Raw genomic sequence first — 18,571 nt, 5'->3', positions numbered from 1 at the left:
AAATCACGAACCCTGTTCCATTTGGAACGGTGACTTCTGAACTTTTGCTGGGAGAGAAATTCCGAATTGATAGTTGCAAGGGAACACCGCATGGCGGCGTTGCTACTCAAAGGTATCAAATTTCTCACCGAAAAGGCGTGATAATTTTAATTCATTCACTTTGGCGTCTGGCATTTAACGGTAAAACAACACCTTTCCGAGTGACCGCCAGCTGTTCTCCTCTACAGCCATAATACAGCAACCCTGCGCAGGACTTTGACCAGAACTTTACATTTGGTGGGTGGAAGTTCGTATTTAGAGGTGTAATCAGGCCCGTAGCCAGAATTATTCTCCGGGGGGGGGGGGGGGCTCACGGGTTATCAGGGGGGGGGCTTTGAAAATCGAGCCATTTTTCAAAAGTTTAACAGTGTTAAGGTAAATTGTGTGTGGGGGAGGGGGTTCATTAAGTTACATAAAGTTTAGAAATATCACACAAATACTACATTTTTCTATATCTTTTAAAATATCACTTGAAGTGCTAATTGGCTGCTACTGAAATCACCTTTACTACACACTCCATACTACGTTTGATGATATAGATATTTATATCACCCAAGAAAAGATTGACATATTCAATCATAGTGTCTACCATACATTCCACTCCCCGGCCGAAACAATAGAACTCCCCTTCGTTCCCAAAACTTGGGAGCTGTTATCCTTTGACGCAGATGCGGAGGGAATTTGCATAATTACATCAAAGTCACAGATTTCTGTATAAACGGGAGGTCGCAACAGGGACAGTGAAGGTACAGATAAAGAAGCTCCCCTGTGAAGGAACTCTGAAGTCTAGAGAAGAGAATCTCCTAAATACTTGCCGCTACTAGACTTCTTAGAAATAAGATGAACGAATGTAATAGCTGCTGTTCATGCTCTGTGAACTTATCCTTCACCAAAGTTGTGAGCAAAATAATTTCTGTTGTCTACATTTTCACTTTTCACTGCAAACAAATTACACAAAATAGTTTTACCTAATGTCAATGGGGCTGGCCTCAGTGCCAGGGGGAGCTGACGGTAGTTCCAGGGGGCTCAGCCCCCCCCCCGGCCCCTGCCTGGCTACGGGCCTGTGTGTAATACGAGTAAAATTATGCTTTTATGAAGAAAGAAAGAAAAAAAGTAGGGTGTGTGGATAAATCATTGACCCTATCAAACATTACCCCCACACCCCCTATACGCCTTGACGGTGTGGTGCTAGGCACAGGGGAACACTTTACCTTTATCTTTTTACCCTATCAAACATTAAGCCAGAAAACCCCATATCAGTGTGTCAGTAAAAACTTACTTTAATCGGTCCTTACCCTGTATACGAACACACGATGCACTGGATATGAGTCTATAAGATTCTAACTATCAGTCTGGATGTAGCCGAAGTGGTCGACTATCGACCTGGGCATGGGCCTTCCTTGTGAATGTCCCTTCATCAATATCATATAATCATATAATCATCACTCATCCTCGCCAAAAGTGGAAGAAAAGCGACGCTAAGTAATTAAAATACACATGGATAGGGAGTGAGTCCACTGTCCTGAACATCTAAATATGAGAAGCATTAATGATAAACTTTCCAAGAACCAGAACAGATTGATAGAGAAAGAGCGAGAAATGAGATAGGAAGGAATAGAAAGAGATGGACAGAGTCAGAGAGAGAGAGAGAGAGAGAGAGAGAGAGAGAGAGAGAGAGAGAGAGAGAGAGAGAGAGAGATATAGAATGAGGAATCGGAGGATAGAAACCGCAAGAAAACGAGATAGAAAAAGGAGTACAGAGAGGAAGAAGGAAACAGAAAGAAACAATTGATAGAAGTAGGTAGGGGAAGGAAGATATGAAGGAAGAAAGAGCGAAAAGACAGTAGAAGGAAGAGCAAATAAAATTGAGAAAATAAAGAAAGAAAGATAGTGGGAGACAGAAAAAGAAACAGAATGATAGAAAGTGGTGGAGAGGCAGACGAGATAAAGGAGGAAAAACTAGAGAAAAGAAAACGAATAAAAAAGAGAAGCAAAGAGAATATTGACAGCCAACCAACTGAATTCTCTAGCGACGCGACCAACAAGGAATCCTGAGTTCGCAGTGTTACCAGACGTAAAACTTGTTTCGTGTCACAAACTAGCTTATTTGACAGCATTTATCAAAGAGTTTCTTTGAAATGATTTACACCAGCTTTTAGCCACCTCTGATATATCTCCCCTGTCAATGTTCCTGGGTAAAACATGTACGTTACAAAAGGTAAAATAGCAAAACCTGATTGGCCTCTCAACCCTGGCTAACTGAAACTAAACCGGAAGAGAAGTGAAATGATAAGTCGACAAGTCCTCACTCATTATATTCAGCGTTGTCAACTTTTAGGTTACGTTATTCGTTCGGTTTTTTTTCCACCATACGAAGGTACGGATTAGTCTTTAAATGCAGTAAAAGTTGGGACTAATTTTTAAAATTTGGAATTAGTAACATGTAATTACTTATGCTTTTATAAAGAAAACCTGCCTTGAGCAGTTAAAAAAATTTAGATATGTTCTGTTGCCCAATCCTGTATTATGTGAAGCAGCTTTGAGAAACACACACGAGAGATCAATGATAATGGACTAACATATGTTCAGAAGTTCTCGGAGCTATATTTCCTACTAGAACGACTACTGGCCCCTCAATTAGATACTAAGCGATAAATTCTTGCTTCTATTTAATTTTTCCTGCTTTTGAGTCGCTTTTCTTCCCCCTTTCATAATCGCGACGCTGAGGGTGAGTGATGATTAGATGAAATTATGAAGGGACACAAAGAACACCCATCGGGACTCGAACCAGGTAACTTCGGTGGCGAGATCGAAAGTCTAGCTCATTCATCGACTCGACTGCTTGTTTCTAGGCTCGCTCGCTCGCTGGATGGCTGTTTCTGGCAATTAAACCGTGTTCTATTCAAATATTTGAACACAAACAATAGCTCAACAAAGTTTTGAATGTTCAATATAATTTTTAAAGCCCACCAATATTAAGTAATTGTACTCTAAAAACAAGAAAAGTATGGCGTTACTGTGGCTATTACAACGTGTTTCATCACAATGTGACGTCATACAGTATGATGCAAGCAGCTCGATCTATAACCAAAACAGTGGCGTAGGAATGGGAGAGGGAGGGGGTACTCTCCATTATTTTGGAAGAGTGTAATGTGACGTACCGTACCACTTAAAGATCTGGAGTTGTTGGTACTTGAAAATGTTATCCTTCCCGCACCACACTTTCATTCAACTCCCCATCCACTATAAGAACGAGAACGAAGATAATGTAAACAAAATCACGTGACTTCTGACTTGTTCATTTGTTCGTTCTGCTGTTATTTCAATATGGCAGCTACGGTGAATTGTATGGCTTCGTCATATACACCTATATTCTTAACTCGCAAGATTCATGCACAACTGTCATTCCAACAAACTGTAGAATTTCTCGGAAGTCTCATGTATTTGTTTAAAGCTGACATAGTATAGAGTAACCTCGCAAAATGGGCATTAACCGCGTCGTAGGTTTTTGGCCAGAAGTGGCTCTCAACTCTGCCTAGATCTTCCGCAACGCAAAATGCTGGCACCGAAACTTAACAGAATAAGGGCGGGTCGACACCCACAAGGGCAACAGGTTTTAATTAACGAACGCATAAACGCAGCAGATGCTTTGTAGCGTAAATCAGGAACACTTCCAGGGAAAACCGAACGCGCCTGTGTTCATTTCGCCATGTACCCGTATCTGCAGGGTTCAAGAACTCGTAAACAGATAAGATTAGCGAGGGAGGGACGAGTTTACAACGAGGCAAATTGCAGTGTTACCGGATACTGCGCGCGAGGAGATATATGAGAGAACCTAGAGAACCCTAGATCCAAGTTCCGAGTCGTAGTTGCTGTGAACTTTAATGATTATAAACTGTTACTTGCTGGACTTGCAAATTCACTGTGGGGATTCTGAAGCCCGAAATTAGGAGTGTTGGAAAGTAATTTGGTGCAATTAAGCAATAGTGTATCAAGATTTTGTCTATTATGTTGGTTTTACAGTGGAATGCGTAAGCATTGCCAGGCAAATTGTCCATGACTACTTTCATTGTTTCGAAGCTCTCATTGTATGAAACCAAGAGCATAAACACAGTGATAGACAATTTATTTGGTAATACTTATAGATTCCACTCCACATCATCACACTTTATTCTGTAGTGTAGTGTAACTTTTTTAAAGATCGTATCTGAGGCAACGAGTAGTATTTGGAAAGTAACTTTCTAAAAAGTAACTGAGTCAGTGTTATTCTTATCAAAATGTAACTCAGTAACTCTTACTTGTAACTGCATTGCAGGTAACTCGTCACTTCGAGGCACTCGCATGCTTCTAGTAACTGGATTAGGCAATGGCGTATTTAGGGAGAAGGCTATTGAGCTCGAACCCCCGAAATGTCAACCATTGTTTTCTCCAGTTCGACATCTTAGTGGTAGACTAAAAAATTATATTTCTGTAAAGTACTTTATAAACATATAAAGGAGCAAATGCAATGAAATCTTGTAGTTTGCAGAATAAAAACTTTATAAAGGTGAGTTTACTAGGGCAAATCAAAAAGTAAGTTACACCCCCCTGTATAAAACAAACAAGACATGTTAGAAAGAAAATAATTATTGGAGAAAAATGTACGAACATTTAACTTTTTTCGACATAGTCACCGAGGCATTCCAAGCACTTTTTGAATCGTGTGACCAGTTTTTTTTTATTTGTTGTGTGCAAAATTCGTTCCAATTTCAATTGAGTTGACTTTTGTGCTCATCCGTTAACAATCGTGGCACCCAGTGAGAGCACAGTTTACTTACTATACACCCGACTGGTCATGAATCAGCATAGACACACTATTGTATGATATGTTAAGTTCACTTGCGCAATCTCCTTTAATTTTCACATTGTGGTTGGCAAGGATGATTGCATTAACATGCTCAGTTTTGTCGATAGTGTTGCAGTTGAAGGCTGCCCGAAACACTGTTCGTCGTTCACGTTCGTTCTTTCGAACATCTGGCAATTTCCTGATCATGGGATGCAACATTGCATTCCCACCATACACCTCGACAATTTGCCTTCGTGACCACAAAAATCGGACGACTGAGCGCAACTCAATGTTGGACGCTACCTCAGTACGACACGCCATACTGACACGGTGACTACTCTCATATTAAAGCAGTTGCAGCATGGTTGCTTCGGGTATGGGGAGAATACATTCCGGACAGTGCTTCCACCTAACATGATTATTTTCTCTTTTAGTGCAGGAACACGGCTCGAGTGTAACTTACGTTTTGATTCGCGTACTTTTCCGCGTAAGTTGCAATTGAATTAAGGCTTACTTTATTATATCAAACATGGAAAAAGTGTAAAATTGTTACAGGCTCATCGTAAGCAGCTATTCTGCCCAACGCCTTCTTACATACAAGGCCTGTGCACAGACGCTTTGTCCACATGATACGTCATCATTAGTAGGTCATGGATCACATTCACAACGCGATATCGGCATTAGAGCCGCAATGTGTGCAGAATAGGCCGAAAATCTTTAGGCGATCTTGAAAAATAACTCCTTGGCAGTCTTCAGAAACGATCGAGCGTGACAGACGGGCTACATCGAAGACTTACGCCTCACCTACCTCCGTTCTTGGTTCATAAGGTATCTGCTGAATAATGCAAGCGCCGGCTCACGTTCTTAAGTGTGCGTAAGCGTGAGTCAGTGCTGCACTAAGTGGCCACCGGAGGGAACACAAAACCCCTCATTTCCTGCGACGTGCATCGCGAAATCACGGCAGGCTTTATTGCGACGGGGACCGGCATCAAAACACAATCGGAGTCCGCGCGGTTATTGCGCCTTCCTTGGGCTTAATAAAAATACGCCCTCCCCAATCTTAGTAAACAGATTTCCGCCCCTCTCTCGCCCTCCTTCTGGAAGCCGTTTAATTTCCGGCAGATATTCCAGCCGGGTCCCCTTTTACCGACTTACCCTGAATTCTGCGGCTCCGGGCAATTCATTTATGGGGTGCGCGAGACAGCCACGGTGAGATGTGTCGTCGCAATGAATTAAATTGGCAGTCAAAGCTACAAGTGACACACGCCAAAGCAGTCAGGAAGCAATCTCCTTCCTTCGTCCATATAAATGCAGCGGTCTTCATTGCTGGGGTATGTTTGTAATAACTTTCTCAGGTTTGTCTCAAGCGTGTGTGTGCAGATCCGTGGTTATCAACATGGAGAACACAACAAAGTCCGTTGCTGGCATTTTCTGATTTTAGGGATAATTGCGTTAAGTGGTCGACTTTGGATCTCGCTACCGAACTTTCCGGATTACGGGCGTAAAAGCGACGTAAAATACGTAAAAAATGCAAATAAAATCTGGCACAGTTTGTTTGGTTTGGCTTATTTAGTTTGCTTTTCTGTCACTTTTGGCTAATCGCGAAGATGAGGATGAGTGATTATGTGACTCGATCACAAACACTCATAACCAAGCTGGGATTAGAACCCGGGACCCATGGCGTCTCAGAGCGCTGTGCTGACCACTTCCCTACGGTCTCGTCTCGTGAATAAGGATGTCTGGTTTATGTAATGTAAATGTCAAGAGTCCATGGGAAGACCATCTCGTTTCGAACATCGAAATTATAAAACACAAAGATGTAACGAAAGAGATACAAGTTTTTAAATATTAACAACACTATAATCTAATAACAATAATCCGACAGTCACACTCTTGATACGTCTGAATAAGTGGCATTATAATGCAATTATAGTCTAGGTTAAAAAGTTTATATACCTCCTGAAAGCAATCATGCTGCTAAACATCAACATGTAACGAACAGACCGACATCTCGAGTTGTGTCGAGGAACTGCAAGAAAAGAATGCCATTGTAACTCATGTCGGTAAACCTTAGGAACGAAGAAAAGAGTGAGGAAGTGTGACTTACGGTTCTTACACTGAAGATGTCGATGTCCATGTTGCGGAGTAATCCTGCTCCAGTGATTCGGCGGCCGTGGTTCGAGATCAGAGTATCTCCTACACCAGCCACAGGATGAGATCTCAAAATCTTAGTTCTTACTTGTCAATTCGATCTGTGAAAGGTTGATTATATAAACCTTACCACTCACGTTAACGAACTATTTAAGCAGTTCTGAAACATTTTGATGCCACCTCGTATATATATGTACCTTGTTCTTGTGAAAGGCCAGCCTTGTGTAACCCTTCTGCAGCGATACACTAAGCATTCCTCGCATGATTAATCGCCACAGCAGCGTCTTGAATATGTAACAAGAAGGCTTCATTTCAATGACAAATTGCCTCCTAATGATATACGGGCGAGCATGCTGTGCTGGTTGTATGCGAACAGGATACTCGCACGATATTTTGCTGTGCATATCAGGCGTAAGCATCGATGAGTTTCTGAAGTGGGGCATGGCAACACTGCATGAGTAATAAATACAGTATTTGCCTCGAACTATTTTCATTGCGTATATAACGTTGAAGAAATTTGAAGTTTGATCGTGCATTAATCTGTTTCCGTTCATTCATTTCATGTAATATGTAATTCTGTTAATGGTAATTGTTCAGATATAAACACACAAATGTCAACCTTGCTTTCACGTATATACACTGGATTGCATTTTCCAGACTAGCGAGGCTTTGGTGTCTGGACCTAGAGCTATGTGTGTGTTGTCCTTATTTGTGCCGAGTGCCCCTTTACAACCTCAGCTTTTAACTTTGGTAAGGAGATTTAAGTCGTCAGAGACCATATTAATTTTAGCCATGATAAGAGGCTGGACCCTGTATAATGTGCTGACGCACCCACAATTTCAAATCCAATCAATAAACAATACAGAAAATAAAATTGCTGTTAGGAATATCATATTTTGGAGATGATGAATATATATTCTGCGAGCTATGTGGGTGATTATTCCATACAGATTTGATTGATCCTAGTGCGTAATATTTGCAGAATCTTAACTTTTTCTTATCAATATACAGCTCATTAACAATATGAGGCCGGATATTCTGTGGACGAATACCTGACGAAACTCATAATAGTACACAGTTCTGGAGCTGAAAGTCGTAGTGATCCTGGTGGCGATTTCGCTAACTAAACATACGAACACACAAACTATACGAAACCAAAGAAGAAATTCCGCGGCACTGGATATGACATTTCCACAGCTGGGTGGATGGATTGGAAGGCCTGGAGACCACGATCGCCAGACCTGACACCTTTAGACTTTTACTTCTTAGGCTAAATCAAACAAAATGTGCAGCGTATACAGTGGTATCCGAACCAATATGTGCTTCCACTCGGTATCGAACCCGGGACCCCTTGATTACAAGGCAAGGACTTTACCATTGCGCGATCGTGGAGCCCTCTACAGTGTTCGTGTCAATGATTTGGAGCACGTGAAAGCGAGAATTAGAGAAGCTGTTCAATCTGTCACAGCTGATGTTCTTAGTCGTGTAAGGCAATAAGTGGAGTGTACGGAAGTCACACCGTATTAAACATGTAAAATAATTATTAAAAAACACACTTTATGCGATGGTATTTCCTTTCGTATGTATTTGAAATGTTTACTGTTCATTAGTCTTTCAATAAATAGTTTTAAAACCCCAGCATGACTTTACGGACACACTGCATTATTGCTTAACATAATAACAATTCTTCTTTGCATGACTCAACTACAGGGAGGTTATTGCAGCATGCCACCGCTTCAGCGTCGGCCGCTTGCCGGCCCAGTCATGCAACAGGTGCCGGCAAATTGCGTAACAGATAGCCCGTTACACAAACCGCTTGTTTTGTAATGTTTCCACTTTTCACAATTATAGTTACAATTACAACTTAAATAAGCACGTACCTTGCCGCAAGGATGCTGGAAAAGGTGTCCTCTAAAATACAAATATTTCTGGCACTTTATTTCTGCCCATATCGCTTCTGACAGCAATGACTCATCCAACATAAAGGATTCAATTTTTCATTCTTGTCTTGCCTTCGAATAAACAAAACCGTGACTCTTATTTTGCAGATAACACAAGATTAATCCTTTTGAACACTAGAGTCAGTGGCGTGCCCAAGATTTTCGAGGGGGGAGGTTACGTATACATTATTATGCAAAACGAAAGCGCAGATAAACGAATTATTTAACAGTGCCACTTAATTTTAACGTGTGAATATTTTTGAAGTAAAGTAGCGATCATACACTGTGTGCGTTTTTCTTTCTGAGAGCGCCATTTGAAATAAGCACTTTTCCCCTTTTGCTACTATGGGATAAACTGAATATAAAAGGCTATAACTGCTCAACAACTGCATCTTTTTAAGAAATTTAAATTCTAAATGTAAGAATGAACAAAAAGCAACATTTTATGTAAATTCCGACAATTGTGAGTCCAGGGGGAAACCGGGGCCAAATCCCAAAGTTCTATTTTCCCCGTAATTACGCAAAATTTCTGAACGTCGTAATTTCCATTTTTTTTTTTTTTTTTCAAAGTTGCGGCAGGAGCATTACATATCCTGATAGAGTAGTCTTTTGTTGTGCTTCCCTGAAAATTTGGTCCATCCAGTGTCTATAGAGCCGACGCTAGAAGCGAAATTCCTCAGATGTAGCAAGAGCGTCAGCGACTTATCGGAGTAGTGGTAAGCCGCGAGAAGCCTCTCGATACTACGCGAATGCGACAGCTGTCGGCTACCAGTTGTTTAGACGTGTTCACTTCGGTTTGCGTTTATCAGTACTCGTGTTGTTCAGTGCTAGTGCTTTATCGTGTGTTAATTGTTATTCATTCATTAGTTATGCCGCCAAACAAATATAGTCTTGAACAAAGAGTTTTTATGTACGATACTTACGTGAAAATGAACTCTTGCAGAAAAATAGTCAGGCGATTCGCAAGAAAATTTCCTGGCAATCCTGTTCCGGACAGACATACTGTTTACAACCTCGTTAAAAGATTACGAGAGACAGGATCTCTTGAACCTAAGAAACGTGTTTCCAGACGACGTGTTCTTACGGAAGAAAAGCTAGACGAAATTGGTGAACGACTTGAACATACTCCAAAAAAATCCCTCCGTCGGCTTGCTCAGGAAACAGGCATTTCAAAATCCTCAGCACGAAATGCCACTAAATTACTTAGATTAAAACCCTACAAAATTACAGTGGTTCATGAATTGCAACCGCGCGATCACGCGACTAGAGTTCGATTCTGTAACTGGATGCTGGATAATATTGTTGCTGGCAGAGTAAATCCAGAATTAATCATATTTTCAGACGAAGCTTGGTTCGAATTGAATGGCCGAGTTATTTCACAAAACAATCGCTATTGGAGCGCAGAAAAACCTGACCTTGTGCATGAAGTTCCGCTCCATCCTGCAAAAAATGGTGTGTGGTGTGGTTTGAATGCGCACAGAATAATAGGGCCTATTTTTTATGAAGGTACTATCAATGGTGAAAGGTATCGAAGAGACATACTACAACCATTTTTTGAACAATTAACGGACATTGAATGCCAGCAGTCATTTTTTCAGCAGGACTCTGCTACTGCTCACACTGCTTATGAATCACTTAATTTTATTGCCGAGATTTTTGAGGACAGAATTATCAGTACTGAGTTGTGGCCCTCTCGTAGCCCCGATCTTACTCCTTGTGATTATTATTTATGGGGAACATTAAAAAACAAAGTGTATCAGAATAACCCGCGTACAATAGAGGATTTAAAAGAAAATATAAGAAGAGAAATTGCCAGAATCACACCTGAGGAGCTTATGGATGTTCAGAGGAATTTCATACGCAGATGCCGGAAATGTATTGGTGTTGAAGGAGGTCATTTTCAACATCATTTATAACACAGAAGGTTAGTGATCATCATTATTATTAGTTTTAAATATAATTTTACACTTTCGGTTTGCTTTATGCGCCGCGATGCTGTTTCTGTTACGGACTATCTGTTACGCAATTTGGCGGCACCTGATGCATGACAAGGCCGGTAAGCGGCCGACGCTGAAGCGGTGTCTAAGAAAGATTACATGTCAAAAATAAAGTGCCAGAAATATTTGTATTTTAGAGGACACCTTTTCCAGCATCCTTGCGGCAAGGTACGTGCTTATTTAAGTTGTAATTGTAACTATAATTGTGAAAAGTGGAAACATTACAAAACAAGCGGTTTGTGTAACGGGCTATCTGTTACGCAATTTGCCGGCACCTGTTGCATGACTGGGCCGGCAAGAGGCCGACGCTGAAGCGGTGGCATGCTGCAATAACCTCCCTGTAGAACTTCATTAGATTTGAAACAAAAAATAACAATTATATAAAATAAATGTACATTCAAATATCTGTGGTGGAACTTCATTTAATTCCTAAAGATAATTACTGACTGAAAAAGTTTTAACATTGACGGTATGAAGGGAAATTCCTACTTCAATCATAATACATGCTTCCTAGTATTAAGACAAAAATTTCCCTCCATGACACGACGTAACTGCGATAAATTACATCCATCCATCTGCGAACACGGTCGACGCAGCTGTTGCGACGCTGGTGGAGACACCTAGCGGAATCGTCCAAGCTGCTACCTACCACAGGTGCCGGTCAGTGTCATCTCCGTTAAAAATCAAGGATTCTATCTCCCCTTTGTGTCATGGTTCCAGCGCATATCATTTATCACTCCTTCCTCCCCCCTGAAAATGCCCTGCAGCGAATATAAAAAGGTGGCAAGCTCCGGCCGTGTTATTAACTCGATCATCTGAGCGTTCGATATGCAAGAAGGGGGCGCTTCGGGCAGTTCACGCTACTGTGAACTGATGAATGTTTGCTATCTTCAGGAATACGTTAAACAGAGAGTTTAATTGTCTTGCAACAAAAAGAACATGCCAGGTAAAAAGTTAACATCAGTTGTTGTTTTCGTTACAGTGATTTTTCACTTTTAAGAATAAAATCTAGAACAAAACTGGTTTGGATTTGAGACGCAAAACTTTTAAAAAACTGATTCAGCAACTTAATCTTTACGAAAAGCAACATAAAACTCAACGAACGGGCGTCGTCATCCTAGAAAAAAGGGGGGCTATAGTGGGCACTAGGCCACCATGAAAAATATATACATAAGTACACGTTCATATACGAATCTAGTGGTATTGCGAGTTCGGACAGTTGGGATCGAGACAAATTTGAGGACATTGTGATAACTTAGTAGAAATCGCTTTCGAGAAGTTAACACATGGGACAACTGGGACCACTTTGACTGACCCTTGATGAAATAAACTGGAATTCCCACCGTACCTGCGCAAAGAGAGAAGCATCATTTTGTGAAGCACGTCAGAGTACAACGAAAATCGAGAGATAGAACTATTAGAATATGTGCAGCTGGAAGGGGAGATAAAGGAGAAAGCATTAAAATAAGTGAATGATTGATTTGGTTCATTTTACTTCGCATTTCTGCCACTTTTGGCTAATTGCGAACATGAGGATGAGTGATGACATGATTAAATTGATGAAGGGACACTCACAAAGAACACCCTTGACGTCGTAGCGCGCTGTGATTTACACTTCGCCACGTTAAAATAGACGAAAGGGTTGAAAATTCCGTTAGAACATGCGAAGAAACAGTTTATATCAGATGCCTGTTCGCTTTAGTCCACACAGTAATTTTTCTCGTGTAAAAATTGACAAACTTCTCTCTCGGCTGAGAGTCCAACAACAATTGATTTATCAATCAACAAAGAATCTGAATTAACACTCAAGAAAAATAGTATTGAAGACGATCTCAAAAGACTTATTAAAATGCTACAAAGTAGGTATTGGGTAAGTACGAGAAGGGGGAATTCGGCCCTCAGGTTTCCTTTCTTGTGTGATCGCAAACTGTTTGTTGGTAATGTGGTCGCAGCTCGCAAACATTCGAATATCGTTATTATTGCATGCACATAAAAAAGTAGCAAAACTTACCTGACTCCCGACGGAAATCAAACGTGGTTGGAATCGATCCGAGAGCTGGAAAGGAAGAAAAGAAATGTCACCTCTTTACGTCTCCAAATATATGAGATGCGAAATGTCATAAAATGGCATTAAGAATTTACGACAGAGTAATAACAATTCAGCTGATCCTATTACAGAAATGGTGAGTTATACCCTTTCATTCCCTCCGTGGGCTTTCCTGTAAATTGTTCCTCGAAGGCAAAACCTGAAGTTTAACGTCACAGTAAAAACTTATTTATACGAGGGTCGTTCAATAAGTTATAGACCTTATATTTGCAAGGTTTACTGCGAACATGAATGTCTCACGTACTCTGATGCATCTATGGACATATTTTCCATGATAAGGAGGATAGAATTAAGTATCCTAAAATACATTTCAGCCATATTTATTTAATGTATATCTAGTGACTAAGCAATATATCGTAATTGTAATACGTACATAATAACTGAAAAGGTTTTTTTTTAAAAAAAAACAAGGAGATAAGTGTTTAACAGATTATAAATAAGCACACACATTTATTACACAATACGCTACATACCATACAAAAATGCATAATTGAGCTAGCAGAGCATTTATTCAGTTTTTTTCTCTTTTGATGTAGCACTGGAGTTATGATTCATCGAATTGCTAATTGTATCAAAGTGACTAGGATGAACGTACGAGGGTCACTATTTATATTTTGAGCCTTGGCAACACTGATTTAAGTTAGGCGCGATTTGACGTTTGCACGGAATCGTCTGGCATTATTGACCATAACGTACTTCAAATGTTTTGTCAATAGCTTGATTTGTGTTGTTTATGTTGCCTTGGAGATTGCGCGACAACAATAAAATGGAATTAACTCGTGAACATTTTCGTGCGATGATTTTTTACGATTTTCGACGTGGATTATCAAGACAAGGGTGCATCGATCAACTTACTTCCACATTTGGCGATGAAGACCCATCCTTTGCCACTGTGAAACGCTGGTATAACGAATTTAATCGTGGCCGCCATTCGCTCACCGACGAGATTCGCGAAGGTCGTCCAAAATCAGTTGTTGTTCAAGAAAACATTGATGCTGTGCAAAACCTAATACTGCAAGATCATCATGTGACATACTGTGAGACTGAGGCAACCATAGGCATTAGTTCCACCAGCATATATAAAATATTACATGATCATTTAGCTGTAAGAAAGGTATGTTCTCGTTGGATCCCACACAATTTGACAAATACTCAAAAAGACGCTTGCGTCAATTGGTGCAAACAAATGCTCAATAAATACAATCGTGGTGCTTCAAAAGACGTATATAAGATTGTAACAGGTGACGAATCATGGATATATGCATATGAGCCGGAACGTAAACAGCAGTCGACTGTATGGGTGTTTCAAGATGAACCCAATCCAAGAAAAGTTGTTCGCGCTCGAAGCACATCGAAACAAATGGTCGCCTGTTTTTTCGGGAAAACTGGTCATGTGGCAACTGTGCCTTTAGAGGAACCTAGAACGGTCAACTCTGAATGGTACACAACAATTTGTTTGCCAGAGGTCTTTGATCAAATACGGAAAACAAACAAACACCGTCGGATCATTCTTCATCAAGACAATGCCAGCTGTCACACATCTCGTCTAACAACCGACTTTATGAACAGTCAAAAAATCGAATTGATGGGTCATCGGCCGTACAGTCCTGATTTGGCACCCAATGACTTCTTCTTGTTCCCGAATGTCAAGAATAAATTGCGTGGACAACTATTTTCGTCGGCGGAAGACGCCGTTGACCATATTATGGAGGTGTCTCAAGAAGATTGGAAAAACTGCTTTGACAAATGGTTCGAACGAATGCAAAAGTGTACTGACCATAAAGGAGAATACTTCGAAAAACAATAAAGCAGTTTTCAATGCCAAATTCCTGTTTTTTCATTGTTAGGCTCAAAATATAAATAGTGACCCTCGTATATAGGGTAGGCAGAGGCTATATCGATCATTTCACATTGAACAGTATATAAAAAATTTAAAAAAAAAAACTTTTTCTTCCAAAACTGTTGATTTATTCTGAAACACCATTTTTTTGGCTACAAATGTGCACAATTTAAAATTATATGTTTATATTTCTGATAGTTGTAAGAATGGAAAAAGTGAAACACTACACATGGCAAGATTTTCCAAAACTACGGGGTAATTCTGATTATTGACGGGTCTATTCTGATCACTTGCAAAATCACATGTCTAGATACATTTTCAACAAATAAATTGTTTCTTACCAAAAGCCCCGACACATATTTCATGAAATCAAGTGTTGCATCGTTGACATCGTATCCAGTCACCTTTAACAGCACTTTCCTTGGAGTAGTACCACTGACCGCAAAAACCGCAAGGGATGTTGTCTTCATCGTTACCGACATTCTTAGTTTGCTGTCGTTTCTATCATTTTCTTCCCATCAGGCGTATGCTCGTCAGATGTTAAATGGCATGCTCCCACTTTTCTTCTACATCGTTTTGTCATTTCTGGCTCTTTGGTGGGTGATGGGATTATTTCAGAAAATGTTGAAGTAGAAGAGGATCGTAATGATCGTAAAAGCCCCAAAAGTCGATATTCCTTTCATTGGTTGGCTACACTGCGATATACAACTTTGGCGCCACAAACGTGAATGACTAACAAGGGTGGGTCCAGCCCAGTTTTCCCCAAGCGGGGTTTTTCAGAAAAACCCACCTTGAAAAACCCCACCAAAAAACCCACTCAAAATGTGTTTTTTTTTTCAGAAAATGTTGTAAATTATTGTTTTAAATAATGTAGAGGTTCTAGAATTGTCAACAGTTTTTTTTTTACATTTGTAATAAAAGTAATACCCCTAAGCAGTATTTTCTCAATTTTCACACACATCAATTTTCTCTGTATTATCTATTGATTGATTGATTTGCTTTATTTTACTTTGCTTCTTGTGCCACTTTTGGCTTATTTTCAAAGATGGTGATGAGTGATGCTATGATGAAATTGATGAATGAACACACACAAACATCCATGCCCAGGCCAGGATTCGAACCCGGGACTCCTGCCATTGTAGCGCGATGTGCTTACCATTCCGCCACGGGGACCGGCTCTCTGTATTATCATTGGGACAAGCACAAACATCCACGTCCGAACCAGGATTCGAACCCGGGACCCCTGGCATTGCAGATGCTGTGCTAACCACTCCACCACGGAGGTTGACTAAACCACAGCAGCTATCAAGCATTAGTATAGTATTGCAATGCGCAACCCTGGGAACTGATCACAGATCTATTAACTGTTACGTCATCCAGCAAGAGTAGAATCAAACTGTTGGTCAGATTTTTCAGAACATAGTATTTTAGAACATTTAATCATTTGTCCCGCACTGTGGCTGTGAGGTCATGCTTTGGGCTCCGGCTATGGGATGTGTGCAGGTTTGAGTCTCCTTGGGGAAATGTAACACCATTTCTCATGAGATTTCGGCTTGTGGATGAGACTGGTGAACACTCACCATCACGATTAAATTGGGGAGCCACGAATGAGTAGCATAACTCGGTTATGAAATCTACAACGACAACTGGGGGTTCGTCGTGCTGACCACACGTCACCCCATAAGAGTAGGATCACGTGGGAGTGCGGCCTGCAGTCTGTAGGTAGGCCTGGGCCCTAAATAATCTGTTGCGGAACAGGTTATGTATGTTTTTAGTTTAATCATTTCAAGATGCGAGACCTTGATTGTCAATTCTTAACTATGATAACAGAAAATATTAAATTGTTTTTTATTCAGTGAACTAAAACAATACAAAATTGAATGTTCCAATATATTACTATCAGGGAAAACATTATTTCATTGTTAAAATATATGTATTTATAAACATAACCTGAAAAAACCGGGCAAAATGCCAACCCTGATTGTTACATATACTCACTTACTCATAATAATGTGGCTGGTACAGCTTACGTTCTAAAGCTTATCTGTTTAACTATGCGAAAATGCACATGCAGAGTACATACCTTGTTTTCAAAACCAATTTTTTACATGCACATTAATTTACAAACAGCAGCAGTGTCGTGCGCATCTCAACCATGTAGGTTATCCTTCTCCACTGATGCCATGCAGTTTGCCAACCAGAGCATTACCAATGCGCTAGGATCGAATATTCTTTCGTCGATAGCCCCGTGATCGATATAGCCCGGGCTACCCTAAAGTCCATCATAAATCGATTCTTTACTAGATATATTACATATTACTATTTACTATATAATATTATTCTGTGCAACAGTTGTGTGTTTAAGATTGAGAAACCAATATCTCTTGCACACTTTTTGCCCCACACTTACTTGGGTCTACCCTGAAAACAGCCAGAATTTAGTAGAATTAGTTTCAAACGATGTGCTCTTGGCACAGGTTCCAAATTCATTCCGTTCTTAATCAATAATGAATTAAAAATGGCCCGAGACAAGTTATTTCAAGCTTTCATGTTAAACTGGTTCACCCTGGTACTAATTTTCACGATTAATGCATGCTTGCTTCCACAGTGACCAAGCGTGATGAATTAATTTCAAGTTCTTTTCGGACTCGACGCGTCCATTTTTGCCCTTGTACAATTATTTAATGGCTGTGGGAACAAGAGATTCCTCGCAAGATACATTTCCCACACAATTTCGAGTAACACCAGAAATTTTCAAGGACTTATCTGTCAACACGAAACAATTTAAAAGTCAGAGAGTTCACAATCGCACGACCTTCGTGCTGATTGGACATTGACACCGCATTGTTCACGCCATCTCCCGGTGAAAATACAAAACCATAAATTTTCTGCCTCGGAAAATGCGCTAACAAAGATAATTCTTACTTCCTCCCTCTTTTCGTACTCAACACTCGTCAATTCTTTCCTTTAATTGGTGCTGCTCGACGACAGCGATTGTCACGGGAAGTTCGATACACGCAGGAGCCGTAACATGTTGACGTGACCGGTTCCGAAAAATCTGTGAGGAAGAAAGTGAAAAAAATTTCACGAGCACCTTCTCCCCGCACCCCCCAACTCCCCCAAATGATGTAGTTGGACTTCACGTCTTTTGGCACGATTAATTAAGGAGTCACGTAAAGTCTTGCAGGCTCACGTTTTTTTTGAGACATGCAAGAATTTTTCTCAAGATGATTGAAACTTCAGATTAAGTTGTTGCACTAACGTTGTGGCACCTTTCCTCATTTTAAGACAAATGAATGTGCGTTTTTATAGCACATTTCTTGACAGCTCATTGCTTTTAATAGGTGTGAACTAAGAATAAAATGCGATAATTGAGCAACAACAAAGGAATGTTTGTGAATATATTTCAAAAAATTAAATTATGAATGAAGTTGATTTTAATTAACATAACTACATCCCTTATTTAATCAAAACATTACAAAAAATACACATAAATGCCATTTTCTTTAAAGATGAAAAATGAAAAGCAAAAAATGCACACCTTCACATTTTTAAATTTTTGCAGCTCATAAAGAAGGAAAAAATCCAAAGTCTTACAAAATATTGATTATTAGGACATGGATATAAAGAATGATAAAAATATTCTACAATCAAATTACACTGGTTGATTTT

General features: G+C 40.1%; 1 protein-coding gene across 4 annotated transcripts in view; it reads right to left on the bottom strand.

Moving 5' to 3' along the window:
* Positions 1-18,571, bottom strand: part of LOC145991161 (uncharacterized) — a 275,164-nt gene that overhangs the window by 68,020 nt on the left and 188,573 nt on the right. For all 4 annotated transcript variants that reach the window (XM_083126990.1, XM_083126989.1, XM_083126991.1 and 1 more), the window contains one exon: positions 12,964-13,008. In XM_083126990.1, coding sequence (XP_082983116.1) covers positions 12,964-13,008 — 45 coding nt within the window. The remainder of the gene's footprint in view (positions 1-12,963; positions 13,009-18,571) is intronic.

The sequence above is a fragment of the Lepisma saccharinum genome, chromosome 8, assembly GCF_977018435.1.
Source record: "Lepisma saccharinum chromosome 8, izLepSacc3.1, whole genome shotgun sequence".
Lineage (NCBI taxonomy): Eukaryota > Metazoa > Arthropoda > Insecta > Zygentoma > Lepismatidae > Lepisma > Lepisma saccharinum.
The sequence above is the reverse complement of the archived record's forward strand: the minus strand, read 5'-3'. Positions and strand labels throughout refer to the sequence as shown.